Source organism: Phaeoacremonium minimum (genome assembly GCF_000392275.1).
Source record: "Phaeoacremonium minimum UCRPA7 unplaced genomic scaffold PA7_03_scaffold_290, whole genome shotgun sequence".
Taxonomy (NCBI): Eukaryota; Fungi; Ascomycota; class Sordariomycetes; order Togniniales; family Togniniaceae; genus Phaeoacremonium; species Phaeoacremonium minimum.
The window spans coordinates 952,011-969,570 of record NW_006921195.1 but is presented as its reverse complement, the minus strand read 5'-3'; the positions used below and the strand labels follow the sequence as shown (position 1 = coordinate 969,570).

Below are 17,560 nucleotides of genomic sequence, written 5' to 3'. Positions count from 1 at the left end.
AACCGCCTGCTACTGCTTCAAGAAAAGATGACGCACAGCATACAGACCGCTGTGGCATCAGTCACAGATTCACCTCAGCCCGCTGTTGTGTCAGTGGTGGCCTGATTTCCCGCCCCTTGCTTGTGCATGGCGTCGTCGGTTGGTGAGCTGTAAGCTCGCCTGGCTTGCTTAGGCCTCTGGTGGCCGGCGCCACAAAATGTCCGCGTCGCTGTGCCGCCAAGCCAAGACGATGCACGAGGGATCGACTGCTTGCTGGCTCGAGCTCTAGGCGAGATAAGCCTCTTGGGTTGGGGGGACCGTGTCTTACTTCCCTTATCATTGTCGTCTATTCTCCTCCATGGCTTCCTTCTTCAAATTCAGAGAGAGGATCGCTTCCGTCTCGTCTAACTTTGCGTGCTGACACGTCAAAGAACCTTGACGACGGACCGCAGGGTCCTCGCGGTAGAAGCTGGGCGTCTTACGGTCGCTCCACCATGTTCTACGGCACAGCCTTGTGACATGGCGCAGACTACCGACTCGATTGACCCGACCACTGTTGTCGGCTACGTCAATGTTTTGTTGCCCGCCTTTGAGACTGGTTTGCAGCTCTATACGCGCTGGAAGAAGAGGAATGGAAGAGAAAACCATTACCACAAGCAGGCCCGAGGTAGTCAAGCCTCTGCCAGCAATTGCGCCTTGAGCACATCGTTACGTATATCCGCGTCGAAGATCAAGGAGACCTACGATGTGGGATTTGGCATTCTGGGCTCCGAATTTTCAACCGGCGACAGCAAGTCATTTCCTGCTTTGAAGTACATATCAATCAACTAATTGTATTATCTACAGACGCAAGTCGTGGCTGTCTTGGCACACAATGGCATCTGATCAGAAGCCGGATACGGCTTCTCCAAGCTGCCACCGAGACAACGGGTGGAGGACCGCTTGACCTAAACGATATCTTCCAAACATCCGAGGCAGTACGAATATCTACGGTGCGGGCCTTGTCTGAGCTGTATTCGCGATTGGCGATTGGGCGGCCCCTGCCCCGAGAGATCCCGTTACCAAAGTCGCGCTCTTCGTCTCGGCAGTCGAACGAACCCTTACCCACAGTCCCGAGATATCTCGAGGACGATAAAGAGACGGCCATCTGGTCCACGACGTCACCAGTCCCCAATTTCCAGTCTGAACCGCCGTCCCCGCCACGGACACCTGAGCTTGTGATTGACGATGCTGAATCCGCATATGGAGGTCCATCCGAGATTGGAGGGGCGACTGGGACCACCCAGCTACGACCCAAGAACAGTGTGTTCAGCATCTTTTGTCCCGAGGCCATGGCTTTGCAAGTCGATGTGAGACGACCTATATCCTCCAGACGCAAATGCAAATGTGGCTACCGATGGAAGGTACCGGAGCTTTCGGACACTAAAGATGCCTTGCTTCTAAAAGATGGCTTCCGAATTACGAGCCGCTTCCTCGCAAAGTCACATTGCGAGCAGGATGGCAAAGAAGGCACAAATGGCGGCTATGGATGTGTGCTTTGCACCTCTAGTGGACGGACAGAGACCTACGAGACAGCGGAACAGCTCAGGGTGCACATAAACGTGGCCCATACGAAGTGGCAGATGCTACACGACCGCGACATGACCTGATTGGGTCACTTTAAAAGGATCGAGAGAAAAGGGATGCGTCCTTTGTACGATATGAGAGCTATTAATGTTGGGAAGGGCTTCTGCGTTGTTCGTATGGTTCGTATGGGGCGGTAACAAAAGCGAAGTGACGGTTTTTCTGCATGGCGAACATGGTGTCTGAGTTGGTTTCCCGTCACTTACCGCTTAAAGCGTGCTTGTCGACTTGTTTCCTATGATACCCCGCAAACTTAATGAAAGCTATTATTGTCATCGACGCTGTCACGCCGCCGTCTCCTCACTTGACCACTCTATCTGCATGCTCAACTGATTAGCTTGATTTATATTATGTGTTACGACCAGAAGTCGTCCTGCTCTGGGCCAAAGCATACCGATGCATTGCAGCCCCACGCAATCCCAAGGCGAAGTGAGGTACGGGGAACCGCCAAGTACCCCTTGAGGGCAGTGCATATGCACCGTCCCCCTTTCAGTAGGACCTTGGATTCACGACGCAGCAGCGTTTCACTCGCTAATCTTGCAGTTGCCTAACCTTAAAGTAGTCTTCAGGCCGCATTTATGTCGACCATGTGAGACACGCGATATGGTTGTATCAGCCGCATGCTAACCTGCCTCGTGGGGTGCCTTTAAGCAACACTCGGCACGGCTCGTAAGCTCCTCGTTCCGTACTATATACTAGACCCCGTAGCGTCTTAGGTGGGTCGTTCGAACCAAGCTTCGGAACAAATACATCCTTCGCGCAACTATCACTGACTACACACTGACACGAACTTCAGTTACAGGGCTTATGCCATCCGAAATATTTTCTCCGTTCTTAGATGCGGTAGGAGAGGACACCCATGGTCGTTGAGAGAAGAACACTGGACAGTGCCTAGAAACGATAGCCAACAGTGAAAGGAAGCACATGGCTCGCGAGAAATGTCCTTGCAAGTAGTGAATAAATCAATACGCTAGATGATCATGCGGAATCATAACCTACACCAGACTAGTGAGTGGAAACGCAACAAGGACTGAATAAGGTGCGACCCCCAAACAACACCTCGCTCAGACATGCATCCTCAACTTGAAAAGAGCATTTTCCATGTATGACTATGCCATGATACGATGCGGAAGTGCTGGTATGTTTTTTTGCCATCATATTGCAACAAGCCACCCTTTTCAACTTAACAATCCCTGGACCCCTTTAGCACCCCGATAACAGACACTGAAGTCAACCTTTAGGTATTAAAACCATTTTGTTGGAGACACCATGGTCCTGTTTGGCCACTTAGAATTCCGGGACACGAAGACCAGGTGGTTTGTCGGAGGCTTTCAGTCAGGGTCTTCATGATTTCTGTGAAAACCGAATATCGAGCGCAGGTTACTACACAATAGCTCATTAGAATCGACTTTCGAAACTGACTTTGCTGCAATATTTCAGGTTGTCCACCTTAGCGTACAGACGTCTTCAGACACCAAGTAGGTTGTTTCAACCGAAAGATTATAACTCACCTGTATTTTGTAATCGTTTAGAAATGTCCATAATACATGCACGAAGGCACGATACAAGTGTACTTGTTGGTAATAACAGGACTGTCCTTGACGATCTTGCACTCGACATCGCCACAGGGCTCAAGGAGCTCGGTGATCTTGTGGCCACATCGATGGTGGATGAAGATTTTGCGATAGCACATCTGATTGCTGGGTGTCTTTGAACCTGATGCTACCCGAGAGACTTGCCAAAGATTATCAACAGAGACACAACACAAGCTCGATAGGAAGTTGTGCTGCTTTGAAGGGTTGTTAATCAACTTTTAGCTCTATTGACGAAGTCAACTCAGTTGTGCAGTTAGGATGAACAGTATCATGATGCAGCCTAGGATCGCAGCATATTTGTAGGCAATCCCCAAAGACGAGATGTCGCGACGAAAGGACATACAGTCAGTCGATGATGGGATGGCAATAAGGATAATATGGGAGAATGTTGGCGTTCACTGGTTCAGTCATTTCGGATCGCGTACGTGGTCCTCTGGAACTGACAGCTCGGCCATCGTTGTCTCTCAAAAGAAGTTGGAATGAGGAGTCTATGTTGGCGCGTGGTGTGCTTATTGAAAGCACGTTAAGGGAAAAGAAGAATCAGTCAAAAGTCACTCTCATATTGGATCGTCCACTAAGGACGAGTCTGAACCAGTGGGGCTCCGTTAACGGTATTCCTATATACCTCCCAAGAAGCGGAGAGGGCTGTCAAACCCATGACCCGTGCTCTCTCATCCATGGGCAAGGCTCCCCCACATGGGAGCAGTGAGGGGAGATAGGGGGGGCTCATCATCATGGAGGAAGCTCCTAGCTCGGAGACATCTCATTGAGCGCGCGCCCCATGCCCTCGGCATCCTCGTTTGAGCATGACCGCCAAAGAAGCTTCTTCGAGCACACGAGAGGACCCGTAATTCCCACCAGTCAGAGCCAGAGAGCCAGGAGCCAAGAGCTCTGAAGATCCTAAGATAAGACCTGATATGGCCGGTGAGTGTCACCTAACCCCACCTCCTTGCCAGCGAAGACCTGATCAAATGACACCTTCCGCAATATATCAACGCCGTTTTTTATTTATCTCTCGTTCCTGATTTGCTTTACTGGGGGCCGTTTTCCTGATATCAAGCATCGATGCCATCCTCGCCGGCAGCCGTTGTAAATCTGTAACACTAAGGTGATTCATGCCGTTACCCGCGCTATCCCTTTCGCACCGAAATCAGACGAACCCCACATCCCTGTGGCGGTCTGCTGAGCCAAAAATGGACCGCTGTAATTGCATTTCTTTTTGACGTCAAGTGTAGTTGCGTAGTACGGTATTGATAGTCAACAATTGATCCTCCTGGCAGGGGGTTCTGTTGCGGAACATTCTCGTCATCTCATCATTCGTGATAAGCCATAAATTGTGAGGAGAGCACGCCATGCCCTTCAGGCGCCTCGGTACCGTTCCTCAGATTTCAGGGCGCCAGTCCGCCCACGCCTCATGGCTTGAAGGACACAATGTACCCCAGCGGGATGCCACCCACAAAACAAGGAAATGAAGGATGAACAGAATAAAGCTTGCCCTCAAATCCCAGTCCCAGCGGCCCCCAGGAGGCTCGTGTCTAGCCGAAGCACCCCGAAACCCGCCACGTCTTTGGTTCAATGTGCCACTGCCGGCGATGCCTAGATCTAGACCTGCTACGGCTACGAGCGTGCCGCCAATGCCCACGTTGATCGTGTAAGGCCAGCAAGGGTTTGTTAGGGACGCCATCTTGGCGAGAAATAGGCCTAACCGTATGAAGAGAACCATGGGATCTGTGTGCCGGCTCAGAAAAAGCATTGTCTGATGCTGAACAATCCATGTCCGGTGCTTCACCTCACCCCAGAAAGTAGTTGGGGGCGGCATTAGAAGGGGTGTATTGACGACGGGTGACGCGCGTCTACTTGGGGAGTGACTGGTTCCATGGCTTTCAGGAGAGGAGGAGCGGGCATACCCGTCCTGACTGCGGGATGAAATCATTGCGGTTGGACGATGTCGAGGGCTTCCGGGACTGGAAAGCCTTTGAAGGCTATTCTGAAGAGTTGGCCGTGGTGACTGCCTCTCCGTAGGGTCTAGGCTAGTCTTGCTAAGGTCATCTTGCGAAGAAGAAGCGACAGTGGCTCGTTTCTTGGGATCTGGAAAGCATTAGCATAATTTCGTTTTTGGAAAGAGCAAGGCATGAACGAACCAGGAACTGGAGTGCCGGGAGCCATGGGCGAGTCGAGATTCTGTATCCGCCTTCCGGGCAGACTGATGTTGGGACTAACGCTTCTGGCCACCCTCGGCACACTGTCCAACACCGCTTCGTTCTTCATTGCGCTCAAAACTTCGTTCGCGCTCGGCCGTTCGTTCGGGTCGATTGCCAAAAGTCTCTTCAGTAAGTGGTAGAGCTTCGGCGGGAGATCTGGTCGTTCTCGACGCTCATCTTGGAAGCCTTTCCAATCCGTAATCTCGGCTCGAAGCATGTCGATATCTTCCAGCTCCTCCTGAACCGCGTTTGCGGCATGGTAGGGAAGCCGGCCAAAGCACATGAAATATAGAATCATTCCCAAGGAGAATATATCAGATTTGGTGGTAAAATTTCCATATCTTCCCGCAGTGTCTTTCATGAGGACCTCCGGTGCACAGTAGGATATAGTGCCGGTGGAACCAGTAGACTTCCGAACGACATTCTCCGGTTGAACCTCTCCAAAGTCGCTGATCAAACAAATGAGAGCGTTACCCTCACGATGCAATAAACAATTGCTTGGCTTGAGGTCACGATGTATGTAGTTGGCGGCATGTAGATAGGCCAGTCCCGAAGTAATATCCTTGAACAAAGAATAGATCTCCTCTGGAGGCAAGTGACGCTGCGCCGGGAACATGTCTTGCGGTCTTTCAGCTTGCGTTTTTGACCGGCGACGCATCTGAGCCTTGAGGTCTTCCTTGGTGGTCTCCTTGAGTTGATTCCCTATGATGTAGTGCAGCAGATCACCTCCATTACAATATTGCTGGAGAATAAAGGCACAAGCCACGCTCGGTCCAAAACGGTTCATCTTAACATCTTCGAGCCAGACGTGCCGATAGGACACGAGATTGGGATGAGACAACTTGGCAAGAAGCTCGACTTCAATCAACACCTTCTCCAGCCAGGCGTGGTCGTCTCCAACAGGCACGCGCTTGCAGGCGAAGTGGCCTAGATGGCATCCATCGATCTCATGTCGAACCAACAGGACTACCCCTTTGCCGCCTCGGCCCAGCTCTCGCTCCTCAACAAAAAATGTCTTGAAATAGTTTGGTTGGAACGCCTCTCTGCGAATACGGCTGCCCTCTTGCGGTGCTGGCGTGCTGGACACGAATTCGGCATCGGAGATCTCGTCCACGCGGTCGACATCGTCTTGGAACGGCTGGACTAGTCGTCGGATGGGGCTGGAAGGAGGTCGATCGGCCGAGACATGCTCATGGCTATGACCGGCGCGGAGCATGCGAAAGTAGTCCGGGTCGACGTAGGATTCATGATCGGCCGGGAATTCGTATGATCTTTCCGGGGAGGAGGGTCGTAGAGGTTGGTGGCATGCCGGGCATTCGGTCAAGCCGCGGATCTCGAGTCGCTGAGATGAGGGGTCACGGACGACAATAGCATTGCGATGACGGCTTTTTCAAAGACAATTAGCATTGAGCTGCCTCGCTACAAGGCATGCCTTAGGCTGGTCTCGCCTCGCCGTTTGCATGCATTATGATTGTATGCGAGGAAGCGGTCGAGACGTGGGCCATTGCATTTCCTGAAACAAAGCGCTGCGGCGGGGGGATGCGGCTCTCCAAAGCAGCGGCGGCAGCAGCAGCAGCATCGTGGAGGAGGGAGGATGACGTACAGAACAATCTCGCGGCCCTCGCGGGGATGGTAAGGAATCAGCGACATGGCATCGCTTAAACGCCCAAATCACCCCAGATGAGGCTTGATGTTTGTTTGTTTGCCTTGCATCGCAAGTTTCCCCGGTAGTTGGCAGGGAGAGCAAGCAGAGGCAGCACAAGGTAGGCAGTCGGGCGGTGAAAGTTTGTTGTTGATTCAGTGCAAGGCAGGCACGAATGAATTGGTGCAGGCTGTTGGGTGGTGATCCTTGTCCTGCGCAGCGGCTCTTGTTACAATAGGTGGCAGGCCACTGAGTGATGCGACGCCACCATGCCACCACGCAGTGGCGCGACCTCTGTGCCCTGGGTCGGCTTGTGACCCCTAAACATGCACATCAGATCAGATCAGATCAGACAAGATCACACCTGCACCTGGAGGCTGACATTTTGGACTTTATTCCGTTCCGAACCTCTTTTTCTAGAACTGCCTTTGATCAGTCTCTGCAGAGCATAATAGTATATTATTGAAAGCAAGCTCCTTTGCTGATACGTTACCAGTGTCCAGTTGCTTTGTTTCTCCAGACTAACTGATGGTGGTTTTCGTGGCGCTTGCATCCAGCAAAGAGACAGCTACCGCAGCGCAAGTCGCCACAATGTGAGGTAACTTTTAAACTCTTTAATGACAACTTTCTTCTCTATTGGTGATATACTATTTGGATGCTCTAATGCATAAATACTCTCTAGTGAGATGAGCGAGGAGAAGCTTACTCGAAGAAGGATTCTAGTGTCGAGAGACAAAGTTCGGGTACGATTTTCAACTCACAACATCTCGCAAGTGACCCGACTTGCAATCTGCCTTCAGTCAGTATCACTTTTCCTGTGGTCGTTGTACTGGTTTCAATTTTAGAAAGTGCAATGAACGGTGAGTCGTAGAATGAGCTGTCCTGTCACCTCTTGGACTCGAGCAAGCGTCTGGGGTGCGTATGGTCTAGTGTAGGTAATATGCATCGGCTTTCATTACCTCAGCTAAGACATTTATTTGCGTCCTGTAATGCTCTCGCTATGCCTGGCGACTCATTGGGTTCCGAGAACACCTCAAAAAGAAACGCACGTTATTGATATGGTCTAAGACAGTCCGTATATCAAAACAAAGTCTGTCTCGGAGGTGCTCGATCTCTTTGCTTTGTCTCATATCGAGAGACGCCCCGACTCGATGGACTCGATGACCTCAAGGGCAGAAAAGACATGGCGACGGTTCCGCGCGACAGGGCTACCCCAGCACTGATCGATGCATGTTTGGTTACGCTGCAGCTGCCCGGCTGACGGCTGACAACAGAGTCACAACGATTCGGTGCAACTGAGATACCGCGCTTGCCAACGAAGCTAGACTTATTAACAGTTGATAGAGCACGGAGACACGAGGCATTACAATACAAGAGAATACCCGAAGGATAAGTGATTTTGACTTGTCTGTGACGACAAGTTTAGATTGGCTCTGGTACCTGTACATGTACATGCACAACAATTGCTTATGTTGATTGCCCCGATCATGGGCTGTTACTCTACCCCGCGATTTCTTCCAGCATCCTCTTCTGGACTCCAAAGACATCAGTCAGATGATTTTCGGGATAAGCTCACCTTTGGCAATTACCTGCCTTCGCTACTGATTAAGTAACAGAATAGATAGGCTATGTATATAGATCGTCAGTTTAAGTAAGATGCAAAGGTTGCTTCATCACGCCACAGACACACGTCGTTGGCTGCGATAAGACAAAATGCCTCAAAGCAAGGCAGACCAGGGGCGGTCGTTCAAATAACTGATGCTTCGACGTCACAGGAGCCTCGCAATTGCTTGACAGCTATCGGTGTCGCCTCACCGAGTGTCGACGCTAGCCTCTTTCCACAAGCTACCCCGTGTTATTCTGCAGCAAGAGCTATCGCTTGCAGGCGATAGTGCATGCCATATCAGTTCATTCATGCCCACCACGGACGGCTACTTACATAGCTGTTACTGTCCTTTGCCATCGTAGATTTTCTAGGAAAGATAGCACGTGGATGTGGATGCACATTCTATGCATATTTCAAAAAGGGTTACGAGAGGCTTCTTAAGGCACTTCCAGAAGGATTGAGCCAGTATGACTCCAGGACGTAGACAGGAAGCGGGTCTTCGGAAGAGCAGCCTCGTGGGGTGGTCAGCTCCTGCTCCTCTCTTGTCTCCTCCGTGAGTAATATGACAGATAGACTTAACTCAGCTTGAGGCATTGACTTTGACAGATGCGGTGTGCGGTGTGTCCCTGAATGCTGTCATACTCTGTGGTAACGTCCGTAACAGGTTTGTGTTGTCCGATGTTGTTGGCTTTTCTCCAAAGCGTGTAAGTCAACGAGGCCTTGTGAGACGTAACCTTTGCATGGAGCAATTGCCATCGCACTATTGTCTTTCCGAGACATACTATAGACCATTTACTCTCTTCATGTTAGATCTTCTCCGTTCGGCTTTTCCCACTCTTCGATATGTTCCTATCTCAATTATCACGACTATGGAGACGTCCATTTTACTTTTTGCAATCGAAGAGTCAATGTTTGGACAAGACCTTTATGACTGGACCAATGAGGATCAACGCCTCATTTCTTATCTTCAGGCCGACCCCCTGCCGGGGACGGTTCCTCAGGCTCGCGATCCACCTGCGCTATCAGCTCTTGGCGATTCCTCCTAGCTTGACAGCTATCTACTGCTAAGAGCTCCGCAGAACGATATCCCTTCATTCGGCACTCCCCCGACCTGCCGTGCTCTGCTTAGCTTCCCACGCCAGGCACGCCCTCCGGCCATGTCCTATAGAACCAATACATGGGTTATCTTGCTTGTTCCGGACCTTGCGCTCGCAGATCGCTGTGCAAACAAGCTTCTCCAAGCTTCCCAAGAGCCCGGCCTCCCGTCCTCTCCGCAGCTGTCGCTCGACCCACCGCCACGCACGCGGTGCTCGCCGGCGTCCAGGTCCTGAAGCTCTCGAGAGCCCATGCCCAATGCATCATTCTGCAGTTCCTGGTGGGTGCAAGACCTCTATCTCGCCAATGATACCGCCGTCCTGTCAGCCTGGCTGCGCGATTCAGCACATCCGCTTCGGTAGGATGCGGTGACGTCTCTCCCTCGGCCTCGGACTGGCGCCGTAGAGAAAGGATCTTAAGTTCTTATGTTGTTATCCACCCATCATTTATTTGCTGTGCCGTCCCAGCTTCCTGGCTCCCATCCCCGAAGCTGAAGCTCTGTGTCTTTCTTTCTGCCAGGTCTCAGCCACTTGTTCCACGTTCTCGGGTACTGGCAAGCTTCAAGTGAGCTTTCACCGGCTGTCGTCTCGGCTTGTACTACTTAATCAGACGCTCGTTCCTCGTCTGTAATTCTCAACTGCACAAGTTCTTGGAGTGTCACTGCAGTCCAAGGGCTCTCGATCATGCGCTTCCTATCTGTAGCAGCCACTGCGCTGTTGGCTGGTTGCCAATTGGCCTCCTCGGCCGTAGTTGAGACCCGCCATGGGCATGGAAAGATTGCGCCGAAGGTGTTCATCATAAGCATGGTAAGTTTCCGGAGTTCATGCCATGAACGATGGACCTTCGGCCACTTCTAATTATACCAGTGCGCTTGCTAATTGCAATGTCCAGTTCGACCCGGAGGCTGCGGTTTGGTATGAGAAACTACCAAGCAGTGGTCTAGGAGATTTATATGCCAAGAACATCTCTGCCCCTGGACTGTCAATGCTGTTTCCCCATGTCCACTGCACGGAAGACGGCCAGATTTGCCAGGTGACCACGGGCGAGTCGGAGATCAATGCCGCGTCTACCATCATGGCAATGGTCCTCTCGGACAAGTTTGACCTGAAGAAGACGTACTTCATGATCGGCGGCATTGCAGGCGTGAGCCCTAAGTACGGCACGCTCGGCAGCGTCGCACTGGCCAGGTACGCCGTCCAGGTTGCGCTGCAGTACGAGTTTGACGCGCGAGAGATGCCCGAGAATTTCACGACAGGGTACTTGGCATATGGCACTTATTACCCGACCGAGTACCCCACAACCATCTACGGCACCGAAGTGTTCGAGGTCAACGAGGCGCTGCGGGAGATCGCATACGGCTACGCTGTCAAAGCCACCTTGTCCGACAACGACGAGGCAGCGGTGTACAGGGCCAAGTACGCCCCCGTGAGCATGTACTCGGCAGCCACTACCGCTCCATCCGTCATCAAGTGCGACTCGGCCACAAGCGACGTTTACTACTCCGGTACTTTGCTCAGCGAGGCGTTTGAGAACACAACTACCATTTGGACAAACGGCACTGGCGAGTACTGCATGACCGCACAGGAGGACAATGCCACGCTCGAGGTCATGGTTCGCATGGCAATTGAGGGTCTCGTCGACTTCTCCCGTATCATCGTTATGAGAACCGGTAAGTCTCCATAGAAGCTTGCCAAACATGCTTTGCATTGTTACAGCCGACACTGACTGAATTCCCTTAGGTTCGGATTTTGACCGCCCACCCCCGGGCGTTTCTGCCTTTGACCATCTGCGCTTGTCCGACCAGAACGGCTTCGGCATTGCAATCGATAACATCTACAATGCCGGTGTTGAAATTATCAAGGGCATTCTCAAGAACTGGGACTGCACCTTCAAGAAGGGTATCAAGCCGACCAACTACATTGGCGACATCTTCGGCAGCTTAGGCGGCGAGCCCGACTTCGGCCCCGGCAGTCTGACGGACGGTGCCGGAGTCTTGCCCGGGGGCCAGACCGGCGACCTAGCGAAGAGGAGCATCCCAATGAGAGGCCGAGTAAAGAGGCGTGCGTATGTGCCCGCGGCACTCTGATTGTCAGATTGAAATGCCGGACGCTATGCCCACATGAGGCATTGTGTACGAGGTAGCACGCGTGGGTGGCTTGAGAGCGATTTCACTCTGCCACAAAGTACAAAAGAAGTATATTAGGAGCTCGTCTCGGGGTCGATGTACATAAGTCTTCTCTTGTGTAAGCTCTAAGAGGACAAGCAAAGCTATCATAGGTTTTAATAGTAATGCACATATCATCAAGTCGATGAACTCTTGGCGTTGAAGTGAAATTAAGCATCTCACGCTGCAAGCGCCACAAACGTCTTCGCCTCCCCGGGATTAACTCTAAGCCAGGAAGGTTTCCTCGTAACCAGATGTGTTCGATAGCTGACTCCATCGAGGTAGACACGTATTCCCGATTGCCCAGAATATGAACGGTTACATCCGGCTGCTTACCACCATAGATCCACACTGGCTTTGCAGTTATCGGGCGGAACAGTGATCAATTATCTAACGACCTCGCGCGAAGAAAGCGAAGTCTCTGTCTTCGTTGATAAATTGGATGTGTGCTTAATGAGACATTTTCCCCTTGTCTTTACATCAGCGGGTTCGCCCCGGTAGAGATTATATTAAGATATCTTCGACGCCAAGCTTGAAACACTGTCAGCCCAATTCGTCTCAGGAGCGTTCTTGAACCAAACACTTGCATGGCAGCATGACGATCAAAGCATTCGAGAACCTTCAATGGCTGGCGATAAGGCTGATACAATTGCCACCAAGGATCTCATTCTTCCACTTTCATGCAGGAACCCATGCAAATTCGGAGCCAGTGGGCGCACTCAATTCATCCTTCCGGCACTTGACCAAGCCCCTGTCGATAAAACATCCAAGACCATCCTTTTGCGGATGGTCTTCATTCCGGCCTGCACTTCTCCCACACCTGAATATGATGCGATGCTCGCACTTCCTATACTGAGCTGCATATCATGGCAATGCTTCCTCCTGCTTGCACATCTGTTGCAGCTCTGTTTCGCGCTGACCATCTAGATAAGAAAATGCACTGCTATTGACTGAGACCTCTTTCGGGATAGAGCGCATGCCGTGCTCTATGCCCCTTTTACATTGCCGATGGTTTGGAAATCAGTGCTGCTCATACTAGGATGGAGGTCTGATGTCGCGGTCGATTGCGCGCAGGGGCGTGGATGATCGAGGTTGATCTTTGATAATAGAATCTCATTTACTATCCCATGTTACCTCCAAGACTAATGATACTTCTTGATTTTCTAAATTAACATTGTTTTCCAATCGCATGCCGCTTGCGGCTCGTACTGAGCATCTAAGAAGCCGGACTTCGGTATCGCCTGCCTGGTTGCAGACATCATGGAGAATCTTCGACGTTCCTCCACTGGCCGGAGGTCTAGTGATGAGACGAGTGTCCAGTTAGAGGACATGAACGACAGAATGACGAACAGTTCCACCGAGACTCTTACCAAGACTGAGTCTAAGGTTCCTATCAATGTCGCAGATGTTGAGGATAATGGTCGAGAGCCGGTCGTAGCCAATATGGAGGACATTGCCCTCAAGGCACTGCATACTGATGACGACCCAAGTTTGAGTCCATGGACATTTAGGATGTTTTTTCTAGGTCAGCTCGATCCCAAAGTGGCGATGTGATCGAGCTATTACGTTAACATCTTATTCAGGAATGGGTCTATCCTGTTTCGGTTCATCTCTGGCGACAATTTTCCTGTTCAAGCCTCAATCAGTTTCTGTCTCGGTCATCTTCTTGACTGTCATCAGCTATGTCGGCGGCAATGGTCTTTCAATTATCATTCCTAAGACCGGCGTGATTGGAAGATGGCTGAACCCGCACAGCTTCAACTCGAAAGAGCACTTGGGCATCATCATCATGGCATACTCAGCTTCGTCCGCAGCATATGCGACCGAAGTGTTGGCGACTCAGAAGTTGTACTACGACGTGGTGCCAAATGCTGCCGTCGCCATTTTGCTTCTCTTTTCATCGCAGCTTCTCGGATACGGCATGGCAGGTGTCTTGCGAAAGAGTTTAGTATATCCAACCAAGATGATTTGGCCATCGATCTTGCCCCTTAGCACTCTAGTTGAGACCCTCCACCGCGATCGAGGGGAGATGAAAAAGAGATTCAATTTCTTCTGGCTTATCTTCGGCATTGTCGCCGTCTGGGAGCTGATGCCGCAGTATGTCATGCCGGTCCTGACCGGTGTCAGCGTATTCTGTCTTGCAAACAGAAACAGCTTGGTCTTTACCAATGTCTTCGGCGGCTCAAATGGCAACGAGGGACTTGGTTTGCTATCTCTCAGCTTCGATTGGCAATACATCGGTACATCCGCCTTCTTCCTGCCTCTTATCACTCTCACGAATGGCTTCATCGGATACATCCTCTGTATGTGCCTTTTCTGTGGTCTGTACTATGGCAATGTCTGGAGCGCTCTCAAATTTCCGTTCCTCTCGCAGCAGTTGTTCTCGCAAAATTCCACCGAGACGCTCTTCGAGGTTTACAATCAATCAGCAATCCTGAATTCAAGGATGGAACTTGACCCTATTGCGCTAGAAGCTCAAGGGTTGCCGTTCTTCACTGCAACCAATGCCTCTTATCTTCTTACAACCAACCTCGGTATCACAGCGACAGTTATGCACATCGTACTTTGGCACCGTGACGCTGTCAGAAATGCTTTCAGCTTCAACCGGTCCGACTTCGCTAGTCTTCAGCGATATGCTTCGAACCCGCGTTCATTCTTCAAGAGGCAGCCTCCACCCATGACTGAAGAGGCCCTCGAAAAGCTCGACCCACATTATCAACGAATGTTGGCATACAAAGAAGTGCCATCATGGTGGTATGTACTAGTACTATTCGTTTCGGTTATCGTGGCTCTGGGGTGCATCTATACTCTCGAGTCGACGCTGCCTTGGTGGGGATTCTTGATTGCAATTACGCTGTCATTCCTTGCCACGCTGTTCTTTGGCGCCATGGCAGGTCTCATTGGATTCAACGTTCCTATCACGACAGTTATTCAACTCATTGGTGGTTATCTACACCCGGGAAAACCCGTCGCCAACATGTATTTTGTGTTATTTGGTGCCAATGCGCAGTCACAAGCACTCTTTCTTATCAGCAATCTGAAACTTGGACAATACGGCAAGCTGAGCCCAATCTGTACCTTCACTGTTCAGATCATTGGTACGCTTCTTGGCGCCATAGTCAACTATGCCTTGATGAACTCCATCACCACGAATCAGAGAGAGATTCTGCTCAGCATCCAAGGCACGAACATCTGGTCAGGACAGGTTATTCAGTCATTCAATTCCAACGTAGGTTCCTGCCACAACACAATCCTTGTTTCGAGGGACTAATGCATTTTAATAGGCTATTGCGTTTGGTGCGCTGTCCCAATACATGTTCAGCATTGGACGAACTTATCAATGGATCGTACTAGCCTTGCCTCTCGGGTTTGTGTTGCCTCTCCCATTTTACTTTGCACATCGGCGCTTTCCCAAGCTTGGCCTTGATTACCTTGTCACGCCCGTTCTCTGCTGGTATCTCGGCTACCTGTCAGTTGGTATCAACTCATCGGTTCTCCTATATTTCGCCTTGGGCTTCTTTATCCAGTTTTACGTGCGAAAGCGATACCCGGAATGGTTCCTGAAGTACAACTACATTCTTGCCGCTGCAATTGGCGGAGGCACCGAACTCCTGGTTTTCGTGACTACTTTCGCGGTCCAGGGAGCCAGTGGGAAAGAGGTGCCATTCCCGCCCTATTGGGGTAACAACTTCCAGAGCGGGAACTTTGACTATTGCGCATTGAACCCAGCACTAGGATAGATATTGTGTCTCATATATCTGGCGTTTGTTTTGGGGGGTTTCGGGTTGCCCCTCTGGTGTCTGTCGATATGGTCTGTGGCTTAGGAGGGTGTTAGGATATTACTGCCTGTTTGATACCCGGTAGGTTCAAATGTATCAATAAAGTGGCTGTTTAGTCTTGGTCTTGTAGAAATAGTTGCAACATGTAATGACGAGGAGAGGCGGTAGAAATAAGAGCTATATGCGGTTTTGAACCCGTCATTTACATCTTATACGATCTATTTCTATGTATTCTAGTTTATAAGTACCTCATTCCTCTTAGAGCCGGACAGATCTACCAAAGCCGTGATGGCATTTTCAACTTGGTGAAAGCAATCTAGATCTTGAGCTTCCTTCTTTAAGACATTGACTCGCTCTTGAAATATCCCATCAGCCAACACTGTCTCCAGGGCGTCTTTAATGTCTTCCATCTTCGGTTTGGGCGTTCCTAGATCTATACCAATTCCGGAATACGCCACCCGTTTCGCATTCTCCGTCTTATCCTGGCCCTCACCGCCAACCACCACGGGCACACCGTGTGCAATGCCGTGAGTTACAGCACCGTAGCCGGCGTTGTGTACCCAGCAGTGAGCATACGGCAGTATCGCATCGTAGCCGAGATAGTCGACAATACGGGCATTGTCAGGGATATCAATAGTAGAAGGAAGAGTTGCACCGCGCCGTCCCAGTATGGCAACTACGAGGACGTCCTTACGGCCTGCCAGAGCTTGTATGGTAGGGATAATCAGATCGTGGGGGTCACATTCAACGGTGCCTTGTGCCACAACAACGACCTTTCTTCCAGCTGCATCTACGGGTTGCGTCACGATATCTTCCCACCAGACTGGCAGATTGTTCCACCCTCCCGGCGGCTTTACCGCAGGTGGTATAATTCCGACAAATTTGACTTTTGATGGCCAGTCACTCCGCGGGTGATAAAACGAAGGCACACCAAGCTGGAGAATTCTATCGTGGCAGAGGTAATTTGCACCGCTCATGAATGCACCCTTCAATCCATGAGTTGCACCGGCCTCGATGAGCTTCTCATCCAGAAGCTTTTTGAGTGGTATACGCTTGGCCTCCCATCTCTCCCAGCATGCGGCGTTTCTTGCCCTCCCTTCTGCGGTTTGATCGAAGGGAAAGGGATAACCAAAGGGAGGGAGGTCAATGCTGCGGATGACAGGTACTGTCACCGATAAGCAAAGCGTTCGTGGGGCGGGTACGCCATCAGGTAGATTTGCTCCAAGGTAAAGGGGTAGGATCCCATGAAAAAATGCTTCAGAGACGACTACCACCTGACGACCAGGATGGCGCTTGTGCAGATCAAGGAGAACACGCTTGAAGCAATTCCACTGATCTGGTAAAGGATCTATGCAGTGTGCCTTCATATCCATCAAGGCACGGTGCTGCCATGAGAGTGAGGCGTAATTGGGTACCGGCGGATTGGGGTTGTCTGCCGAATAATACAAAAGGTCATCCAGGTCTGCGAGACCCTGCAGGGGCACGAATGTCACACCGGATGCAGAGATACGTGTGCGGTGTGCAGTTGGCCCCAAGAAATACACTGACCAACCACGAGATCGCAATTCCCCTGCAATCCGAAGGGCTGGTGTAAGATGTCCGGTCAGCGGATGGCTAACAAAGAGGACTACCGGCCGTGAATCGGCACTTTGCAGCATGGGAGCGTCCATTTCTGTCGCCGTCTTGCTTTGCTGAAGTGTATGAGAAACGCAAGGCAGCCTACAAGAACTGAGTGATGTGGCAAAGCCGCGTTTTAGTGCGGGGCCCGAAGTTCTGTGTTCCACCTTCGAAGGTACTAATCGTATTGACATTGGTAAAAGAGTCTCGTGCGAATTTCCAGCATTGCTTGACCGAGTAGTCTAAAACACCTTTTGAG

At 51.0% G+C, this 17,560-nt stretch overlaps 3 protein-coding genes across 3 annotated transcripts; 2 read left to right on the top strand and 1 right to left on the bottom strand.

Moving 5' to 3' along the window:
- Nucleotides 1-5,222: 5,222 nt before the first annotated feature.
- On the bottom strand, nucleotides 5,223-6,614 carry UCRPA7_3826 (putative calcium-dependent protein kinase protein; the record flags this gene model as incomplete). The annotated part of the gene is made up of 1 exon (XM_007916389.1): nucleotides 5,223-6,614. One exon carries the CDS (start codon nucleotides 6,612-6,614, stop codon nucleotides 5,223-5,225), a length of 1,392 nt encoding a protein of 463 aa, XP_007914580.1.
- A 3,930-nt stretch (nucleotides 6,615-10,544) lies between these two features.
- On the top strand, nucleotides 10,545-11,827 carry UCRPA7_3825 (putative purine nucleoside protein; the record flags this gene model as incomplete). Its single annotated transcript, XM_007916232.1, has 3 exons — nucleotides 10,545-10,547; nucleotides 10,633-11,410; nucleotides 11,481-11,827. The coding sequence occupies 3 exons, from the start codon at nucleotides 10,545-10,547 to the stop codon at nucleotides 11,825-11,827; spliced, it is 1,128 nt and encodes a 375-aa protein (XP_007914423.1).
- A 1,407-nt stretch (nucleotides 11,828-13,234) lies between these two features.
- On the top strand, nucleotides 13,235-15,645 carry UCRPA7_3824 (putative oligopeptide transporter protein; the record flags this gene model as incomplete). Its single annotated transcript, XM_007916309.1, has 3 exons — nucleotides 13,235-13,394; nucleotides 13,489-15,134; nucleotides 15,190-15,645. The coding sequence occupies 3 exons, from the start codon at nucleotides 13,235-13,237 to the stop codon at nucleotides 15,643-15,645; spliced, it is 2,262 nt and encodes a 753-aa protein (XP_007914500.1).
- Between the last annotated feature and the right edge of the window lie 1,915 nt (nucleotides 15,646-17,560).